General features: G+C 41.5%; 1 protein-coding gene across 1 annotated transcript; it reads left to right on the top strand.

The window, feature by feature from the left end:
• Positions 1 to 5,064: 5,064 nt before the first annotated feature.
• FMR1NB (FMR1 neighbor) lies at positions 5,065 to 15,829 on the top strand (the record flags this gene model as incomplete). Its single annotated transcript, XM_084639228.1, has 6 exons — positions 5,065 to 5,119; positions 5,174 to 5,287; positions 7,074 to 7,214; positions 10,792 to 10,888; positions 14,798 to 14,940; positions 15,771 to 15,829. 6 exons carry the CDS (start codon positions 5,065 to 5,067, stop codon positions 15,827 to 15,829), a joined length of 609 nt encoding a protein of 202 aa, XP_084495354.1.
• Between the last annotated feature and the right edge of the window lie 3,579 nt (positions 15,830 to 19,408).

Below are 19,408 nucleotides of genomic sequence, written 5' to 3'. Positions count from 1 at the left end.
TCTACTTCAGAACATTTTAATCTGCTCCCAATCTTATTTCTAGCCTCAGAGAATCGGAGACTAGCAGAAACATCTAAAGTTCCTAAAGGAGTCTTGTCTTCAAGTATACCCAGTTTACCAGCCTCAGACCTTTGCAGATGGATGGATGGCAGCCTTTTTAATTGTCCCAACTTTGATTATTACTACTTGATCTTGCATGTGCCTCTAGAACATCTGTACAGGATCTTGATAGCAATAATACTGGCTTTTAGGGAAGAAGGAAATTAATTTCTTCCAGAATAAAATTTTTGATTAGGGTTTTGTACAGAGAGTTAAAGGGCAAACACAGCGATATGGGAATGGGTGCCAGAAAAAGAGAGCACAGTGTTCACCAGTTGGAACAAAATGATTCTCCTGACCTGGATGGAGCAGTGTCCTATCTCAATGTGCACAGCGTGCTCAGAGATGAACACCCAAAATTTGCCTGGCAGAAGTCAGCTTTGCAGAATGGCCCCAACACCCAGAAATAGATCACTCACCGTAAGTTAGTTTGGTGGGCTGGTGACCAATCTGTAATGTAGGAAAGTAGATTTGAATTACCCTGACCATGGAAGGTTTCAGAGGAGTAACAGCCGTATTAGTCTGTATTCGCAAAAAGAAAAGGAGTACTTGTGGCACCTTAGAGACTAACCAATTTATTTGAGCAGAGCTGTCGTGAGCTACAGCTCACTTTGTAGCTCACGAAAGCTCTGCTCAAATAAATTGGTTAGTCTCTAAGGTGCCACAAGTACTCCTGACCATGGAAGTTTTCTCAACTGAAGGGAACTTCAGGAGCTTTGGGCATTCACTGCTCAGCGACTGACAGGTGCAGCTGCCCCCAGGCTGCAGTACCTATTGTAAATGATCTGTGGACCTTATTACACAAAGGAAGTTTTCAGGTAAACACAGATTTCCGTAATCCTGCAGCCCAAGGTGAAACTCCTAAAATCTTAAAGGCTCCAGAAAGGCACTTTTAGTCAAACGGCTTCAGAAAATAGAGAAGGATTTGTGTTTTAGTTCAATTCACTCAGATCTGTTAAGTCATCTCTCAATTCTCCACTGATACATGAGTTTGGGAGTGCTCAGATATAGTCTCTTTACAATGAAGTTGAAACAAATTATGTCCTGCTGTTTCCCATGTCGGTGTTGGGGGTGGGTGGGAAATAAGGCCTGTACCTCTAGGTCTAGCACAAGGACAGGAGCAGTCTAAGTTATTAGGCAATAACTTATGCTGTTCCAGTTGGTACTGGCTTCTTCGGGGAATAAAATTCCCTATCCTGCATCTGACTTGACTTCTCCCTTTCCCCCAGATCTCTGACAAAAGACTCTGGCGCACTGCTATCACCTGTGTATTCTCTATTGTGACCTATCCCATTGGTAACAGAGGTTCCTATTGTCATGGACATTGCTGCCTTACTATCCTTCCTCTCCTGCCCCGGACAGCTTTGCAGTGATTATACCTGCACAAGGGACTCCTTGGCTGAGACATAACATCCCACATCTGCCTGTTTCTGCTATGACTGCGGCGAAGGTAGATAGCAGAGATGTGTCTGGAGCAGGGAAATCAGGAATTTTCCTCCAGTGTCTTCTGGCTCTTTGTTTCTGTTCTCTGACACCAATCCTTTTCTATAGTATTCTACAATATTAATCCATCCCACTGCACAAGTGTTTTTCTCCTCCTTTAGCAGCGTCTCACTGGGTTTCCTTGATCACTCAAAAGAAAACCATTTTAAGGGGACTATGAATAAAATGCCATCTTACTTTTATATCCGTTTGTCCAACACCTTGCACAATGGTGTCCTGATCCCCTCAATTGGAACGCCTAGGTTTTACCACAATACAAATAATCATGATGAGCCTTTCATCCTCAGGATCCCAGCATGCTTTAAAAGCTTAATCTGTATGACAGTTGAAGAGAGAGTCATCAGCAGGGGAGAAAATAAGTTAACAGCCAGATCAATGTTGCGCAGCATCCTGCAGAGTAGTGGGGAGGGAAAATGTTGTCTGAAGATACCAGGTCAAACCAACTGTTAAAGTGCCATGAGACCTTTTGTGACTAGGCAGGATGGACAGGGCCTCTGTTGTAATGCCTTCATCCAAAAGCCCTTCATACTCTGACAGGATCTCTATTGACCAAGCTTGGAAGGATGAAGAACTTAACTGGCTGAGCGATGACTAGAATCTCAAGACCCAAAGGCTTTGCTTTTTCAATCTTGGCCTCTTAACCTGGACTAACACTCTGAGGGAAGATTTTTAAAGATGACTAGAGATTGGGTTTATCTCAGTTTTAGACATCCACCCTGAGATTCCCTCAAACGGGGAGTCTCTTAAAAAAAAAAAAAAAAAAGTGCTGAATGCCCTGCCCTCCCTCTGAAAATCAGTCCCCTTTTAAGGTGTCTCACATTAAACACCCAAAATTTCAGATACCCCAAATCTCTAGTCACTTTTGAAAACCCCTGACCATCACATTTTGGAAGTGCTTCGTTTGTTTCTTTGTTTCTTTAATGGAGGAAGATACAGTTCCTTCTACTGTGGCTCTGTCCAACTTCCTATGTTGCATTTTTACAAACCTACAAAAAGGAAAAATCCAGAAAGGCTTTTGAGTTATGGTGACTTAAATGCACGTATAACTCTGATTTGTTGCAGTAATGATGCAAATGGTGACTGGTACTCACTTTTGGGGGAACTGTGTGATTTTGGTGATGTCTCCTAGCATCTGTCCAAGTGAGTACTGCAAAAAGTATTTTAATAGAAGTAGCAAGTAATTTTACTATTGGGAAAGTAAGCTATTGTCTCATCAACGTTATTTTTGGCTGCAGTACGCCAAGTGCTATAGAAATTCCAGTGTTTCAAATTGCACAGGATGCTGCAGATTGATTTATGTTAAATTTTAAAAAAATATTTCTCTCCCCAAATTGTAGCCCATCTCTTTTGCCTGTCTGTCCAGGCTTTAGATGGGAAACAGCTGTCTGTTGTCTTCTACCAGGTATTGAATTTTATTCTTTTTTACCTTTTTTATAGATTTTTCTGCCATAAAGAAATAATTAGAGTGATCCCATTTGACAATCTGACTCAGCCTGTCAAAGGGTGAAATCAGGAGAGCCAGAAAGCCTGTTAAGTGACGTATTTGGGCCCTGTACAATGATAGCACGGAAGGCTTAAGGGGACTTATGGCAAGCCAAGTTGTCAGGCAATGGGTGCTATGAGTAGAAGCACACCCTGTATTGTCAAACACGCATAACAGAACATGAGGGATCCACACTCACATTTGACCCTTTGCTCTTCGGGATGTCACACCACAAATGCAGCACACTTTGCCTGCAGGGAGAGGAAGAACCATTGGTTGCTCCGCTGTGAGTACTTTTCAGGAGTGATATTGAAAGGGTTCAGACACATCTGGAAGAGTCTGTTGCTCTAACATGAGGGGAAATTACTTTTTAATCACCTTCAACTCCTAATAGTCTAGGGAGAGTTTACATCCAGCCATGGATGCACACACTCAGAATCTCCATAGTACAAGCTGTGTTTGTGCATAGAGTCCTGCCAATCTGCAGATATCTGCTTTATATCCACAGCTATGGATGTAAATACAGATATCCACAGACCATTTTAACGGATGCAGATCCAGATTTTAAGTCTAGAGCCCTGCAAATCTTCAATATCTGTGGATCATTTTTGCGGATCAGATACAGATATAAATTTTTCAACCGTGCAGGGATCTATTTGTGTGCAGGGTAGTTGCAGCTTCGTAGCTCTCTGTTCTTAGTATGGAGCCACATGCATGTTCCTTTAATAGGCTTGGATTGTTCTCCATAAGAAGGGGAAACCTGGGCTCGACCAGGTTCATCAGCAGTATAATCAGTTGCCACTGCCACTTGATTACAGGAGTAACTCCATAAGCTGATAGCAATAGTAGGATCTTATTCTCTTATATGGCCTAGCCTCTGGAGGGGAACTTGTAATTTCACAGTTTTTCCAAGAAATGGCCACAAATTTTATTGAAAAGTAAGATGACTGCTAGCCAACCAACATTTCCGCAATATCTGCCACTAATATCTCAGCTATGAGATGCTGGAACTCAGCCTTGTGTTGACTCATGAGTCCTGGTGATTCATTACATTTTGCTCTCAGGTTTCACCACCTCTCCTTTTAATCCATCTGTTGATATTGCCTCAGTGGTATTGTGTAATGAATTTCTTCATTTTCAATTATTATCTTTGTTGTACCAAGAAAGAGGATTGTCTTGTGGTTAAGACACTGGCCTGAGACATAGGCAGTCTGGATTCAACCCCTGCCTTTGCCACAGATTTCCTGTGTGGCCTTGGCAATCTCTCTCTGCTTCATTTCACCGCTTGCCAAATATGGATAGTGATGATACTTCCTTTCCCCTACCTTTGGGCTGGTCTACACTACAGCTGTAAGTCGACCTTAGTTACGCTACTTCAGTTACGTAAGTTACGTAACTGACATCGACATAACTTAGGTAGACTTAGGTGTCTACACTGCACTGTGTCAATGGGAGATGCGTTCCTGCCAACTTACCTTATGCTTCTTGGGGAGTTGGAGTGCAGAAGTCAACAGGAGAGTGCTCTGCCATCAGCTTAGCAGGTCCTCATCAGACCCTCTAAATCGACACCGCTGCATCGATTGCAGCAGTGTCGAGCTAGACGTAAGTATAGACATGGCTATTAAGTTTGACCTCTGTGGGGCAGAGACTGGTTCTTATGGTTGTTGGTACAGTGTACAATGAGATTCTGATCTCAGATGAGACCTTAAAGGGCTGCTATTATATAAATAATGAAAAGGAAATACATCTACTGTTATATGGTGCAGGTTTTAAGTAATCTACAGCTTGTGTATGAACAGTAATGCTTTAGATCTTGACAATTTCTGATGGAAAGTGTTCTTTAGTATAATTTAAATTATACAAAGCGATAGTTCTTTGTTCATCTTGCTTCATGAAGCAAATTAAAGTAATATAATTGAATAGAGCCAAAAAAGACATTTATACTTAACCCTGCTAGCTATCAGTAGGCACAATTCATAATGACTATAAATGCCTTTGTAATAAAAGATAATCAGTATGAAAATGTCATTGCATGTAATTAATTATGTATATATTGATAGTAATGAGCTAATCATTATGAGCTTTCAGGTTTTGCTTCACCACTTCAGGATGTTGTAAAAAGAAGTGAAGTGGCACCCAACAAACCTAAAACGAAGCTAGAAGATATATCGGAAGCTCTATTAAATTTCTTCAATCCAGGGAGTAAGTGTTGCTGTGATCATTGTATTGTATTCTTTTTTTTTTTCCGTGCATTCAACGTATTTGAAACATTCAACCCAATCGGTAAAATCTTGTTACAATGTCATTTAGCAGGTTCTATTAGAAGTGGCATTATAGCCATGTGACATTATATCTACATTTGGAACATAGATTTGCTTTCATTGTTGCATGATTATTGCCTGCTGTAAGGTCCTTCACTCTAATGACATGTTATAGACATGTTCGCAGTGTTATATTCATGCCATGTAACACTGGACACTTGCAAAGCAGTGCATGAAAGGAAGTAGTTGATGTGATTTGTCCATAAATATTGCTGTAGACATTGACCACATGATACTTGATGCTAAAAGTCTTCACTCACCCAGTGCTCCTTTGATTTCAATATGGGACTTTCAGATGTTCAAGGACTGCAAGAGTAGTTCCCTAATGAGATCTGAGAGCAATAAGGAAAAGGGAAACCGTTATGGGCAGCACTATAGGTATGCAGATCCTCAACTGGTGTCAATCTGCATAACCTCACTGAAAGTCATTGGCGCTACACCAATTTATACCAGCTGAAGATCTAGCCCCATAGACATAACAGAGTAACTGATTTAAATACCTGATCCTGTATTACTTAACGGAACTGGCCATTTACTTCAATGGGTACAGGATCAAGGATGCAATAAAAGTGAATTTAGCAGGATCTATATGATGTCCCACAATTGCTGTGTAAGTGCCTGACAAGGGAAGATACGTAGTCGTAGTTTTACTGAATGCCCTGTTCTCCCCACGCCCCGTTTAATAATTTCTAATGTTCATATTTGTATCTAAGTCTTTTATGTGAAAGTACATATGCTTTGTTTGGGAAATACAGTTACTTTCTTGAACACTGCAAATACCCGTTTTACTGAAAAGTAAATTGCACATAACATGTTGGAGATGTCCCATTATTCATAAATATTTTATACATTTAGACCTTTATACAGAGTTTCTGAAAAAATTAGGTATTAAACAGCAAATTTTAAATATATTTCAAACGTACTGTAGCCATCTGGATGATATTTTCTTAGGTTTTTTGTCCCTGCTGGCTGAAAATGACTTCCCAGTAGGTGCATACCATTAAGTATCAGGCAAAGAGATATATAGGTAGCTGCAGCATACCGTGTGGTCGGTCTTTCAGAAAACCATGTACTAGAATGAAAACTTATGAGGGTTTTTGTGTTGCATTTTCTTTATGAGCAGATCTCTGCTCAGAAAGCTAAATCTCCTTTTCTAGTTATTTTTTAAAACTTTAAAAATTAGAAGCACATGACACTGTGCGATTTAGATTATACTTAAATATATTAAGGTTTCTGTTCCTAAAACATCAACAGTTCTTTCAAGGTGTCTTAGGTTATATGATCGAAGCTTCCTTTGAGCTTTAGTTGTTGTTGTTTTATTTATATATTTTATTTTATTTTATTTTATTTATTACCACCACAGCGCCTAGGCATCCTAATCATGGGCCAGGACCCCAATGTGCTAGGTGCTGTACAAATACATAAGAGATGATACCTGCCCCTAAGAAGTTTATAATCTAATATGGAGTGATTGTTCCATATCCAAAAATTGATTATACCATTCCCTTGAATGTGTTCCCCATGAAAACATGCTGAATATATATAATTATCATAATATTATAAAATATACAACTGTATAATTATTGAATAAAATTATAATTATGTAATTATTTGATTGAGATTTGTTCTGAGAACTGAAACATCATGCTTTATTTAATTTTTGAAAGCTTGTCGGCCCAAAGAAGATCAAACAGTAGTTGCTTGCCAAGCAGGAGAGAATATTAACAAGACTACTTGTCTGAAAAATAGGTGTTGTCACTCTTCCAAAAAAAGCAGTCAGCTGAAGTGCTTTTCTCCACTCAAAGACAGTAAGTTAGTCCTGTGAATTGTTGCAGAATTCTCTTAGCCAAATGCATCATCGGCTCAGATTCTGTGTTCTTCTGTTTATTACCCTAACTTTTCAGTGTACCACTCTGACAGATAAGCTATAGCTTGTTGTCCTGGTTGCATATAATGTAATAAAGGGGTCAGATCATGTAGAAAATGTAGAAAAAATCCAAAATATTTAATAAATTTCACTTGCTATTCTGTTGTTTAACAGTGTCATTAAAACTGCAATTAATCATGATTAATTTTTTGAGCTAATTGTGTGAGTTAATTGCGATTAATTGACAACCCTAATGGATATGGGTTTATATCCAGGGCACTGTCAAAGACAAGATACTAGACTAGAGTAGTTCTGGGAGATTTGCCATTGACTTCAGTGGGAACAGGATCAAGCCCTAAGAAAACTCTGAAAAAGTTAGACATCAATATTACAATGGAAGGTAATTTCTAGTTGAGGTGGGCCAGACTTTACAGCTCATATAAACTAGCATATCTCCATTGACTTGAATGCTGCTACACCAATTTATGTGAGCTGAAGACCATCACCATGTTCCCATTACGCCACTGGCATTTAGGCCAGTGATGAAACTCCTCCACTCCTGTCTTTTTCTGGCAAGTCTTTCAATAGTTCCTCAGCTGTGCCCCAGGTTTTTCAGCTCGGCTTCCACAGCTCTTTGCCATGTTGTGTTCGGGCGGTCTCATTTTTGCTTGCCTTCAGGTTTCCATCTTCTTGCTACTCTGGTGAGGGAATCAGTTTCCATCCGAAGCACATGGCCAATCCATCTCCAGTGCCTCCTGGCAATGATGCTGCTCATATCTTGTTGGCTGCACTGTGTCAATAGATCTTCATTTGAGATTGTTCTGGGCCAAAAGATACAGAGGATTTTTCTGAGGCAGGTTGTATGGAATGAAGACAGTTTGGACGTGTCATACTTTTTCATGCCCAAGCATTCTGCTCTCTAAAGTAGTGCTGAAAGTACATAGCTATGATAAATCTTGAATTTGGTTTTGGTGTTGTATTTTGATGATTTCCAGACTGTATTTAAGCTCCTGAAGGTGTTCCTGGCTTTACTGATTCTGTTTCGGCTGTCCTGACTTGTTCTGCTGTCCTGGCAGATGGTGCTGCCAAATATGTGAATGTTTCTGCATTGGTGAGAACATAATCCTCTATCCGTACTGGTGATGGTTAGGCAATATTAAAGGTCAAATCATCTGTCTTTTTGCAGTTGATTTTCAGTCCAATTTGCTGGCTGAATGCATTGAGTCGAGTTGTTTTTTTCTTGTATGTGGTGTTGAGTATGTGATAGGAGAGTGAGATCATCTGCGAAGTCCAGATCTTCAAGCGATGAGAAGGGTGTCCATTTAATGCCTTTTGGCACGTCTTCTGTTGTACGCCACATTACCCAGTTGACTTCAAAACTGAGCTTGCTGTGATCAACACTGCATGTTGGAATAGAAGCTTTTAATAATGTTGATTATATAGAGAGGAATTCCATATGCCCACAGAATGCGCCATAGCCTGGTCCTGTGAATGCTATCAAAAGCCTTCTCAAAGTCTATGAAATTTATGTAGAGTTGTCATTGCCATTCTAAGCATTGTCCTATTGTTTTGTAGAGTGAGGATCTGCTCTGTGCATCCACACACACCCTTTCCAAAAACTGGCTTGCTCTTTTCTGAGAACGCTATTGATTGCCTCTGATATACGCTGGACTATGATCTTGCACAATATTTTGCTTGGCACAGATAAAAGTGTGATGATATGCCAGTTATTTCAATCACTGAGAGTTCCTTTCTTTATCTTCACGATAATCCCATTGGTCCACTCACCTGGCACTTTTTCCCTTTCCCAGACTGAGGTGAATAGAGGGGCCAGGATAGATGCGGCTAACTCAGGATTTACCTTGAACAATTCTGCATGCTAGTTATCCTTGCCAGGAGCTTTCCCATTTTTTAAGGATTTGATGGATTGAATGATGTCTTCCTTAGTGGGGGTGTCTGTATTGTTATGAAGATCTGGCCTCATATTTCCATGAAATCCCAAAGAAATATTCATAAGTTAATTCAGTTTCCATTTATTTGAGCACACAGCACTAATAATGGAAACAACAAACCAAAGTAAGATCACATTCTGATATCTTTACTCCAGTTTAGTACCATCTTATTCCAGGAGTGATTCCACTGGCTTGAGGGGGAGCTATTCACAGAGTAAGGTACTATTCAGTGTGAGTCAAGCTACCAGCATCTGTAAATTAGTGAGAGGCATGACTCAGTCATAAAGTCTTTAATAATATTCAGTCTACGATTTGGCTATGTTATATGTAAAAAGACCGGTCGCCATAGTGGAGACAAAAGATATACAGTGAATTACAGCTCTCTACTTCAGTTCCAGGACATGCACGGAAATGAACATTAACATTAAATATGCTTATTTAGCAGCAACTGCTTGATTCCTCATTTAATTTAAGCTTTTATTGTTTGGAGGTAAGCATCAAGGGCCTAATATTTTACCTAGTTACCTAGTTGTAAATTCATTGGCTCTGTGAATACTCCAGGGTGTAAAACACATGTCCAAAGAAAACACACACACTTATGGCCCTGGAAACACATGCTGTGTGCATCATAACTGCAGAGATCAATCTGTTAACAAAAGGCAAACACTTAACAGACATTAGACTCAGGGCACTCACATTTCTGTAGGGGACTCAAGGGCTTGATCTTGGGAGTTTTGCTGTTGACTTTAATGGGAACAGGCTCAGGCCTTAAGAAAAATGTTGCAAAAGCTGGGGCTTGGGGGTCGGGACCCTTCAGGGCATTGCAAGCTGTCAGCCTCCACCTCAAATCCCGCTTTGCATCCAGCATTTATAATAGTGTTAAATATTTTAAAAAGTTTTTAATTTTATAAGGGGGGGGGGGCGCACTCAGAGGTTTGCTATGTGAAAGGGAGTCACCAGTGCAAAAGTTTGAGAACTACTGAGCTAGAGACATCAATACTGCAACAGTGAAAGGTCATTTCTAGCAGAGATGGCCAGAGGTGCTGGAACTAAGGGTCCTGGGGGTGCTGCTGCACACTCTGGCTTGAAGTGGTTTCCATTATATGCAGAGTTTACAGCTTGATTCAATGGCTCTCAGCAGCCCTACTATAAAAATTGTTCCAGCACCTCTGGAGGTGGTTCTGAACTGGAACAGCAGCCTAAATTTTCATGACTGGCTGGTGATTTTATGTGTCTTAATTTTTGGGGTGCCCAATTTGAAATACCTTTAGAGGAGCCTCATTTTTAGGCTCTAGGCATACATAATCAAAAGTTACTTCTAAAAAACTGAGGCTTCCCTCTGAACCTATCAAATATCTGTGATGTTTGGATTCAGATCAGATTCCAGATTTGATCTTTTTAATCTGGACTCATTTCTAACATCTGCTTATTTTGCTCACATAACAGGACTAGTTAAACACATCTGGTTTTCTTAGATGTTGTTTTCTCAATTGCATCAGTCAAGTATGCTTGAATCTAGCTCTCTAGATCACACATAATTAATATATACTTCTATTGAACCAACAGGACTTCAGCTGACACTGCGACTGTTTGCACTTGGAATAGGAGGAATGATTATTTTGGGGTGTCTGCCATTTTTCTGCTGTACATATTTACAGGGAAGGTAAGAAAATATTGTGACACTGATCTAAACACATATCACACTACCGCAGTAACTTGGAAGTGTGGACTGTAGACTTGTTTAAAGCCATTAAGGGGGAAGAGGGCAGAAAGCAGTCAAGTCTATTGTATAAACATAAAAAAAAAAGTTTTACTTTAAAACCCCCCGTAAAAAGTAAAAATAATTTGACTTGGAAAAAGTTCTGGCCCAGCAGAAGTGAGAGCACGGCAACGGGAGTGCTTCTGGGACACATGCAGGGCTGGGAGTGAGTGGGGAGCGACCCACCTAGGCCCTTCCCAGTACCCCATTGTTTTAACCATTAAAAGAAATTTGCCAGAATTTCTGTTTGCCGGAAGCTGGGAATGGGCGACGGGGATGGATCACTTGATGATTACCTGTACTGTTCATTCCCTCTGGGGCACCTGGCATTGGCAACTGTTGGAAGACAGGATTCTGGGCTAGATGGACCTTTGGTCTCACCCAGTATGGCCATTCTTGTGTTATTTCCCCCATTATCCTCCCCTAACCCAGAGTAAAAGGGCACCAACAAGTACAATTCATGAACGCAAAGCTGACAAACAAGAAGTAGAACAAACCACATGACCACTTTGGGCCAGATTCACAAAGATCCGTAGGCACCTAACTTCCATGGAAATCAATGGAGTTAAGTGCCTAAATAATTTTGCCAATCTGGGTCTTAGTCTGGCAGTGTCTCAGTTATTTACAGGGGAAGCTGCAGTGCAGCAGCTGGGGTGAGGACATGAATAGCAGCCCTGGTAACCCACCCAGCTCTTGCCCAACCCAACATTTGCCCAACCCAACATGGGCTGGTGTCTAGATGGTGGTTCACCATGGTGTCCACTAGCAGGTATCCTAGATCCAGAGAAAACTCAGAAACAGCAGTGAAAGCGGGGGGAGGGGAAATATTCCCCCAGTGATAAGAGCGATTGATCGTTCCTTGTAATATAAGGGTAAGTGGAAGGAAACAAGAAAACAGCTCCATATTTGCGCCATCTCTCCTCACCGGTAGAGGGAGGGCAAAACCTTTTCTTTCACCTCAATCTTAGAGGACAGTTCTGCAAAATGGTGAAGTTATTTAAGGTAGGAAAATGGCTTTTGCACAGGTAGTGACATGCAACTGAATCAGGAATGTATGAAACATTAAGTGAATGTTATGCAAACGGTTTACAATATTGATATTATGGTGCCGTTCGGAATATATATGCTGTTATGGTAATGGGGAAAGATTTATTCGCCTAAGGTGGACATTCATATTGAATGGATAATACTTCATATAACACGTATAGCTCAGTTAAGGTGCCAGAACTGCCTTTTTTTTTCTTAAGAATGTTTTCCAAGTGTGCAATTTGCTGTACTGAAAAGATAACAGGAGGCTGTGTGTGGGCATGCATACACACACTCCCGCTAATGCTGCGGCTTGCCAGATGGCTATTTGCTGGAGAGTTCCACATTTAGACAAATCCTGCTGTGCCAATTGCTACATTACAACTTACACTATGCTCAACAGCTGATGTTCAGAATGCAGAGAGCTACACTGAGCTGTCGGTGTCTCTGGAACCAGGAGGCGAAAAATTAGCATAAAATGATCTTCAAAAAATTGCTTGAAAATGAATTAATGTTTGTTCTTTTTGAGAGAACTCGCGTTAAAGTTTAAATGCTCATTTTTGTGGTTTTTTCATTACACAGTTTAACTAGGAATAGTGCTCTTTTGCTAAGAGGGCTTTTGTAATCTGGTGATTAACCAGATGCTAAATAGTTTTTATTTTCAGCATCATATATTGGAATTCTAGGAAAGAAGCAAACCTATAATGTAGTAACTTTGATAGAGTTTTGGTAGTTTAAGAAGGCTGCTGATAGAGGAGGGGGCCTTGACAAACATTCTTCTAATGGGCCATACCTTGGTATCTGGGAGGAATTTCTGATGGCTGCATCAGCATCCCAGAGACATGGCAGAACAGTTGACAGTGGAGTCCTGCATGCAACATTAATGTTGTTTGTAATGTAGCTGGTGGGGTGGGAGTTATAATTACGTTCTAGAGCTACAAAAAATTGGCTTCCGTGATGGCTGGCAAAACTCTTGGAGCATCGGGCCGTGGATTCACCAGAAACACCAGGCTTCTCCTAGGCCTGCCTCAAACCTCCCAATAAAAGATTACGTAGAGAGCTTCTGCAGAGTTGAGCTCCTCATCAGCTGCCACGAATTATGCCATTTTGCACAGCAGCACTTGCACCAGTTCTGTATCTAGGGACCTCCACATCTACAGGCAGAAGGGTGGGGCGGGATTTCTTTATATGTACTCTAGCCTTCACCTCTGGTCCAGTTCTAGCTCAGGTCACCAATTTTCTGGTTGTCTTCCTAGTTCTAGACACATCTCCAGATCACCATACGCTTGGGCATAGTTAGAAATGATTGGTTGTCTACTCAGGAGATGCCCCAGCACTTGGATAGCTAAAGTACTTGCCGAGCTCCGACCCGCAGTATGCCTCATTCTAGTCAATGCTATAATTAGTCACTACAGTCAATGGGTTTTTGTTCTTCATACTTCCTCACTAATGGTCTCTCTCTCTCTCTGCCTTCTGTCATGTGGGAAATTTGAGCTACACAGGATACACTTCTGTTATTTCTCCCCTACCTTTTCCTTTCTATTCTGTTGTCCCTCTCCTGGGCTTTTTTTGATGTTCCCATCCCCATTTCACATAATTTTTCCTTTCCTTGAGTTCTGGTTCTTGTACCATGCCCATCACCATGGTATCTGAGCTTCTCTCTTTCATAGCCCTGGTGTTTCCTCTTCTGGCTTACCCGTCCCACCTCCTGCCAGGATAAGTGGGAAAGGTGACCTACTGGGCAGATACTTGAAAAATACATGGATAGTCTACAGCTGAGTCCTACTGGTATAGATCTTTATTGAGCACCTTTCATTTCATACTTCAGAATTCCTAAAGGGGTGCTGTAAGATAGGGTTTGGTGTTTTGTAGCTATGCAAGAACTTGCTGGCCATATTTGCCGTACTAGAATCATTGATTGACACTGGGGATGGTTGAGCCTCATGGAGTTCGTAATTTTGCAAATCGCATGAACTATCTTTGGTAATTCCCAAAAGTAGCTCCAGGTTGAGAATCTCCCCCACCCCCATGCAATATCCATGTTTTATCAAGGGTGATCAAATACAAAACTAAATTTAGCTAAAAGGGAAACCTATGCTATGGGTTAAGGATAGAAGAATACCAAAATGCTATTCTAACACCAGAGGGCCAGATCCTCAGGACTGGTCAAAGTCGCACTGGCTACGGCAGCCCCTCAGGTCATTCCAGCAACCAGGGACTGTTGGAGTGCAATTCCATGGTTGTTTCCTTGGCCATGTGATCTACCCAAGGGGGATCCCAGATGGCCATTTAAACAGATTTAATGGGACCAAGGATTTGATCAACAGTATCTACATTTTCATTAGATTTTTTTTTGCTTTCTTCCTCTTCGCTTCCATTGTTCAGTCTCTCCTAATTTAAATTTAAATAATAATTTAATTTAAATAAATTTGAGTGAACCATCTGAACTCACATTGTTCTAGCTGGTTCAAAATTATGCAAAATAAATAGACGATCTCTAGTTCAAAGATATGATAACTAAAGTAGTTGATGCAAATGGATTTTATAAAAGACTGGGAAGGAGGTGTGGAATATATGGTGAAAAAGCAGAGAAGACCTTGGAAGAAAACCTCAGAGATGGCAAAGCCTTTGTCCGGGTGCTTTTCCTTGCCTGAAACTCCTTTAACTTCTAGGGCTGAAATTCTGGCCCTACTCAAGTCAATGCCAGTTAGGATTTCACCCTAGGTCTTGTGATCTTTCCTCCTTTGTATAGGACTCAATTTCAGTTGCAGTTTTAATGTGTTGCAGTAAGTGTGCCAACCCTTTGCTAAGAGCAAACAAAGAAGTTGAGCAAATTGTGCAGAAGCAAACAGATAGGAGTGAAAACATTGGTGGCTATTTACTGGATTTACTTAGAGAAGATGCTAAGGACCACAAGCGCAAGAAGAAAGGTAGGGATTTGATTTAAAAGTTAATCTAAACTGTTAATTGTTAGAGTATTACCTCGGTGTTTCAGTTAGTGTTGTTGCCTTAGTACCTATTCCTTAACTGTATAGTAATAAACACTGGCAGCCAGCCTCTAGACCAATAAACTATGCCAACAGGCCCAATTTATTCGGTATCACCCCAATTTTTTGGCATGGGAGAAGTAGGGGATCTGCATGGTGAAAAGGAAAAATCCTTTCCTCTTCCCTAGGATGAAGAATGAGTCTCACCATGGCCAATACTGCAGCCCTGAGTTTGCAATAGCCCCCACTGCTCCTTCAGGTGCATCTGTGCACTGGTGGATACACTGGCCCTGCCCCCTCTCTCCTCCCAGTCAGCCCCAGCTCTGCAAAAACTCTCGTGTTGGGTGCATGGAGGAACCAACCAAAGAGTCGGGTTAACCTGCTCACAGGAGGTGAGGATCCATTGCAAAGACCTGATAAATCCTATCCTGCCATGCCAGCATGGAGAAGGATGGTCAGGATTTAACTCTGTGGTCTCTGCATGATCCTTTAGGGTCAGATTCTGCCACCCTATCTTGCACGGAGGAGCACTTTACTTCACAAGTAGCCTCATTGAAATGAATGGGACTGATGGTGGAGTAAAGCGCTGCTCCCACTGTGTGAGGATACCATAATCTGGCCCATAATAAGTAACATTTAACAGTGGCGTGAAAAGAGCCATGAGTCAATGATAAAACCTGAAAGCAAGAGCATTAGTTTAGAGCAAAGGAGATTTTAAACACTACCCTAACTCTGCCTTTACACTGTGTTTGGTATTTCTTTTTCCTTTATAGAGAAAATGCCAGCTGATCTTGAACAGCCTGGGCAAGACAAGGATGCCAGTGTAACCTGAGTGTATGTCAGAAAACAAGTTGTGTTTTGTTAGTGTCAACATCTTGTGATAACTGATGCTGAGTTTTTGCACCAGAAATTCTTAATATTTGATAAACTTACAGCTTTATCAGCTTATCCACCTCCATTTCATTTAAATATCTCCTGGGAGGAGCACCGTCATTGCTAAGCAGGCTTACGCTACTGGGGCCAGTTCCTCAGTCAGTGTTAGTCCTCCACTAGTAAGATAGTAGAGTCCTCTGAACTGTAATACCCCTGAGCAAGGCAAGTAAGAGCTCCAACGAAGAGAAGAGATCAGTTAAATTTAGAAGTGATGGTTGCCATTCACTACATTTGTTGCCAGAGTGACATCCCAGTTAAAGTCCTCTGATTAAGTGGGAGGTATGTGATTATAATGCCAGCAGTTTACACTTTCATAACCAGCTAAATTCACTATCCTTTACTGGAAAGTATAAAATCTACATGTAAAATTTCCCTGAAATCAGGAGATTTAGGAGGACAAATTAGCTGATGTGGCCTGGGTTTCAGACTAGCATAATTAATTAATTAAGCCCCGTGTATCCTGAGGGGCAGTTATTGCTAGATGTCCAAGTGTAATAGTTGGAACAAGCTTCTGTTGTGTCTGACATTTTTTCTTAACATTTCACCTCCAGTAGTGGTAGCAGTGGCCTGGTCACTTAAATCACTGTGTCTCAGGAGCTTTGCCGACCCTAGTGAATTGTGCTATTAGAAGTTGAACTGATGTGATTGAGCCAGTGTGAGTAGCTGTGATGCAGTGCACAAGCCACCCTACTTCAGGTGCAGTTCTCGCCTGTGTCCACACGCAGCACTCGAATCAGTTGATGCAATTGCACAGTCCATTGGGTTCTTATCCAATGGATTCTGACAGAGCTCCTTAAAGCACTGAATTTTGGAAAGTCATGCACGGTGTTCTGACATCCTAAAGGATTTGTAGAAGGAAGTCCCTTAACTCTTGGAGAATTGCTGGCATTTGGGCAATTTATTCTGAAAAGGGAGCTCAGGCTGGGGTGATCAGAGCTCGCTCTCTGCTAAGTGAGCATATTTGGTGACTGAAGACCTTAAAGTTCAGCACAGATTGTCCAAGGAATTCCAAAGGCAACAGTGTAGAGCACGTGGGCAATCAGAGACCAAAATCAGTGGTTCATGGACTTCAAGCTACAGCTCTTGGATGCAGGCATTGCTCTCTCTGCCCCATGCTAGCCTGTTCCAGGCAGAGCAACACTTTGAGGCCATGACTACGACTCATTAACTGGTAGAACAAGTTGTTCTTAGGACTTGGAATGAGTAGCACTGACTGCAGAATTTCCAAGGCATGGGAGACATTTCTGTGCCTGTTTGAGGAACTTTCCACCACATTACAGCACCAGGCCACCAGAATGAGGACTCTGATCACAATGGAAATAAGCATGGTGATCACCCTGTGGAAACTGACTACCTTGGATGCTTACTGGACGCCAGTTGTGGGTTGGGAAGTTCATTGTTCAGGGTGTTGTGCTGGAGGTGTACATGGCAAAACTTCAAATGCTGCTGGAGGTGTGATTAAGGTGACTGGAGGGTTTTGAACACTTAAGTTGCCCAAACTGTGCAGGTGACATTGAGAAATAACCCCGAGCCCATTCTGAGCCAGCCATGTCAGCCCAAAGAAGATGGGAATATCAGTGATTACCGCTCCATGGTGATGCAAGCACTGGTGGACCCTCATAACCATTTCTTGGAGATTTTCATCATTTGATGTGCATAAAATGCCAGAATTTTGAAGAACTCAGCTCTTTTCAGGAGAGGACAGCGTGGGGCACTCTTCACGAGCCAGAGAATAACTATTAATGTGGTCTCTGCCCTTACTGTGATTCTGGGAGACTGCATACCTGTTGAGTCCTTGGACTTGAAATCGTGCCATTATCACAGCAGTCGTGACAGACGACTGCATTTAGACTAAAACAAAGAAGAATTTCCTTGTCCATGAACTTAGGGGCACTGTCATTGCTGAAATATGCATGTGACAGATCAAATATATCCTGGTGGCTGCTGCTGATTATGGGATAGAGAGCTGTGCTTTGGAGAAAGTTAGGCTTTCATTTGGTGCACCATGATTTTGATCTGAAGAGTAATAAATTCCTTTTGGTTACATATCATTGACAGTACGGCTGCTTTCAGTATCACATAACATCTTGACAACGAGAGACGCTGATAAAATAACTTTATTTAACATCAAACAAGCAGTGTGGCTACAATAACTGTCTGGCAGCACCATACCCAAATGAATGGAAGCAAAAAATATAGGCCACTGGCAGATACTACAAGGAATGGAAACGTGGTACAGTTGGGCTTCTGTTCTCCCTGGTCTGACTATAGTCTGGTGTAGAGTGCATTAACTAGGAATGCAAGGAAAAGATGTGACAGCCCAACTTGTGGAGTTGTCACATTAGTGAGGTACATGCTGGAGAACTTGTAAATGGCACATTGTCTGCATAAATTCTCTATTGCTCCTGCTGTCTCATCTCAGCCAAGATGAATGTATTCCCTCATGGCTTCAAAAGCTTCACCCGTCATGGGCCATAAACATCTGAGTTGGAATTTTCAAAGCCAGGTAGGGAATTTAGCCTCACAGCTGCCACTGAACTTGAAAGCTGTGCAGCTAAATCCCCCAGTCAGCTTTGATTTCCCCCCCACCCCCCACAAAAAGTTATGTCTCTTCAGATTCTTCTAATCTACTCTATCACTCTCACCGTTATCTCTTCTTTATCTAGCTCTAGAAAGAAGTCAGTCCTCCTTCTTTACATTTTGGCTCTAAACCTCTGACTGCCAGAAGTTGGGACTGGATGACAGGATGGATCACTCGATAATTGCCCTATTCCGTTCATTCCCTCTGAAGTGTCTGGCAACGGCCACTGTTGGAAGACAGGAAACTGGGCTCGAGGGGCCATTAGTCTGACCCATTATGGCCATTTTTATGTTCTGATGGCCCTTAGATTTGTCAGGCTCTCGCAGCCTCTTGCATTGCAGGATGCCTGCTTACTTTTGGTGTGTTGATGGTTCACCATTTCCCACATGCACTGGCTGAATACCTCCTACTTTTATCAGAGTACAATTTGCAACAACCTTTCTAACAGTTCATGTTTTGGTCTTGTGAACTTACGAGAGGTAAAATGATTCCTGTAGATTTACAAGGGAATTTGTATTTAAACCTCCTTCCTCTCAAATACCTCATCTATGAGAGTCAAGTCATAGGGCTTGGCCATGCTTAAGTGACATCAACTTATCACAAGCTCAAAATCTTTGTTTGGAAGATTTTTTTCCTCCCTGTTCACAACTTTGCTTTGTAATACAGGTGAGTTCCAACTCCTAGTAAATAGCAACACATTTTGAAAAAAGACATTGAGGTTGCATGCCCCTTCAGGCTAATAAATACTATACTTGGTAGGAAGTATCTGCAGGCTCAAGCTCTTAGTAGTTCTCTTAATCATTCACGTTATTAGTATTATAATTCATTAGCCGTATTGTGATAGCACCTAGAAGCCCTAGACATGGACCTGGACCCCATTGTGCTAGGCACTGTACA

Source organism: Lepidochelys olivacea (genome assembly GCF_965140295.1).
Source record: "Lepidochelys olivacea isolate rLepOli2 genome assembly, chromosome: 9".
Lineage (NCBI taxonomy): Eukaryota > Metazoa > Chordata > Testudines > Cheloniidae > Lepidochelys > Lepidochelys olivacea.
The sequence above is the reverse complement of the archived record's forward strand: the minus strand, read 5'-3'. Positions and strand labels throughout refer to the sequence as shown.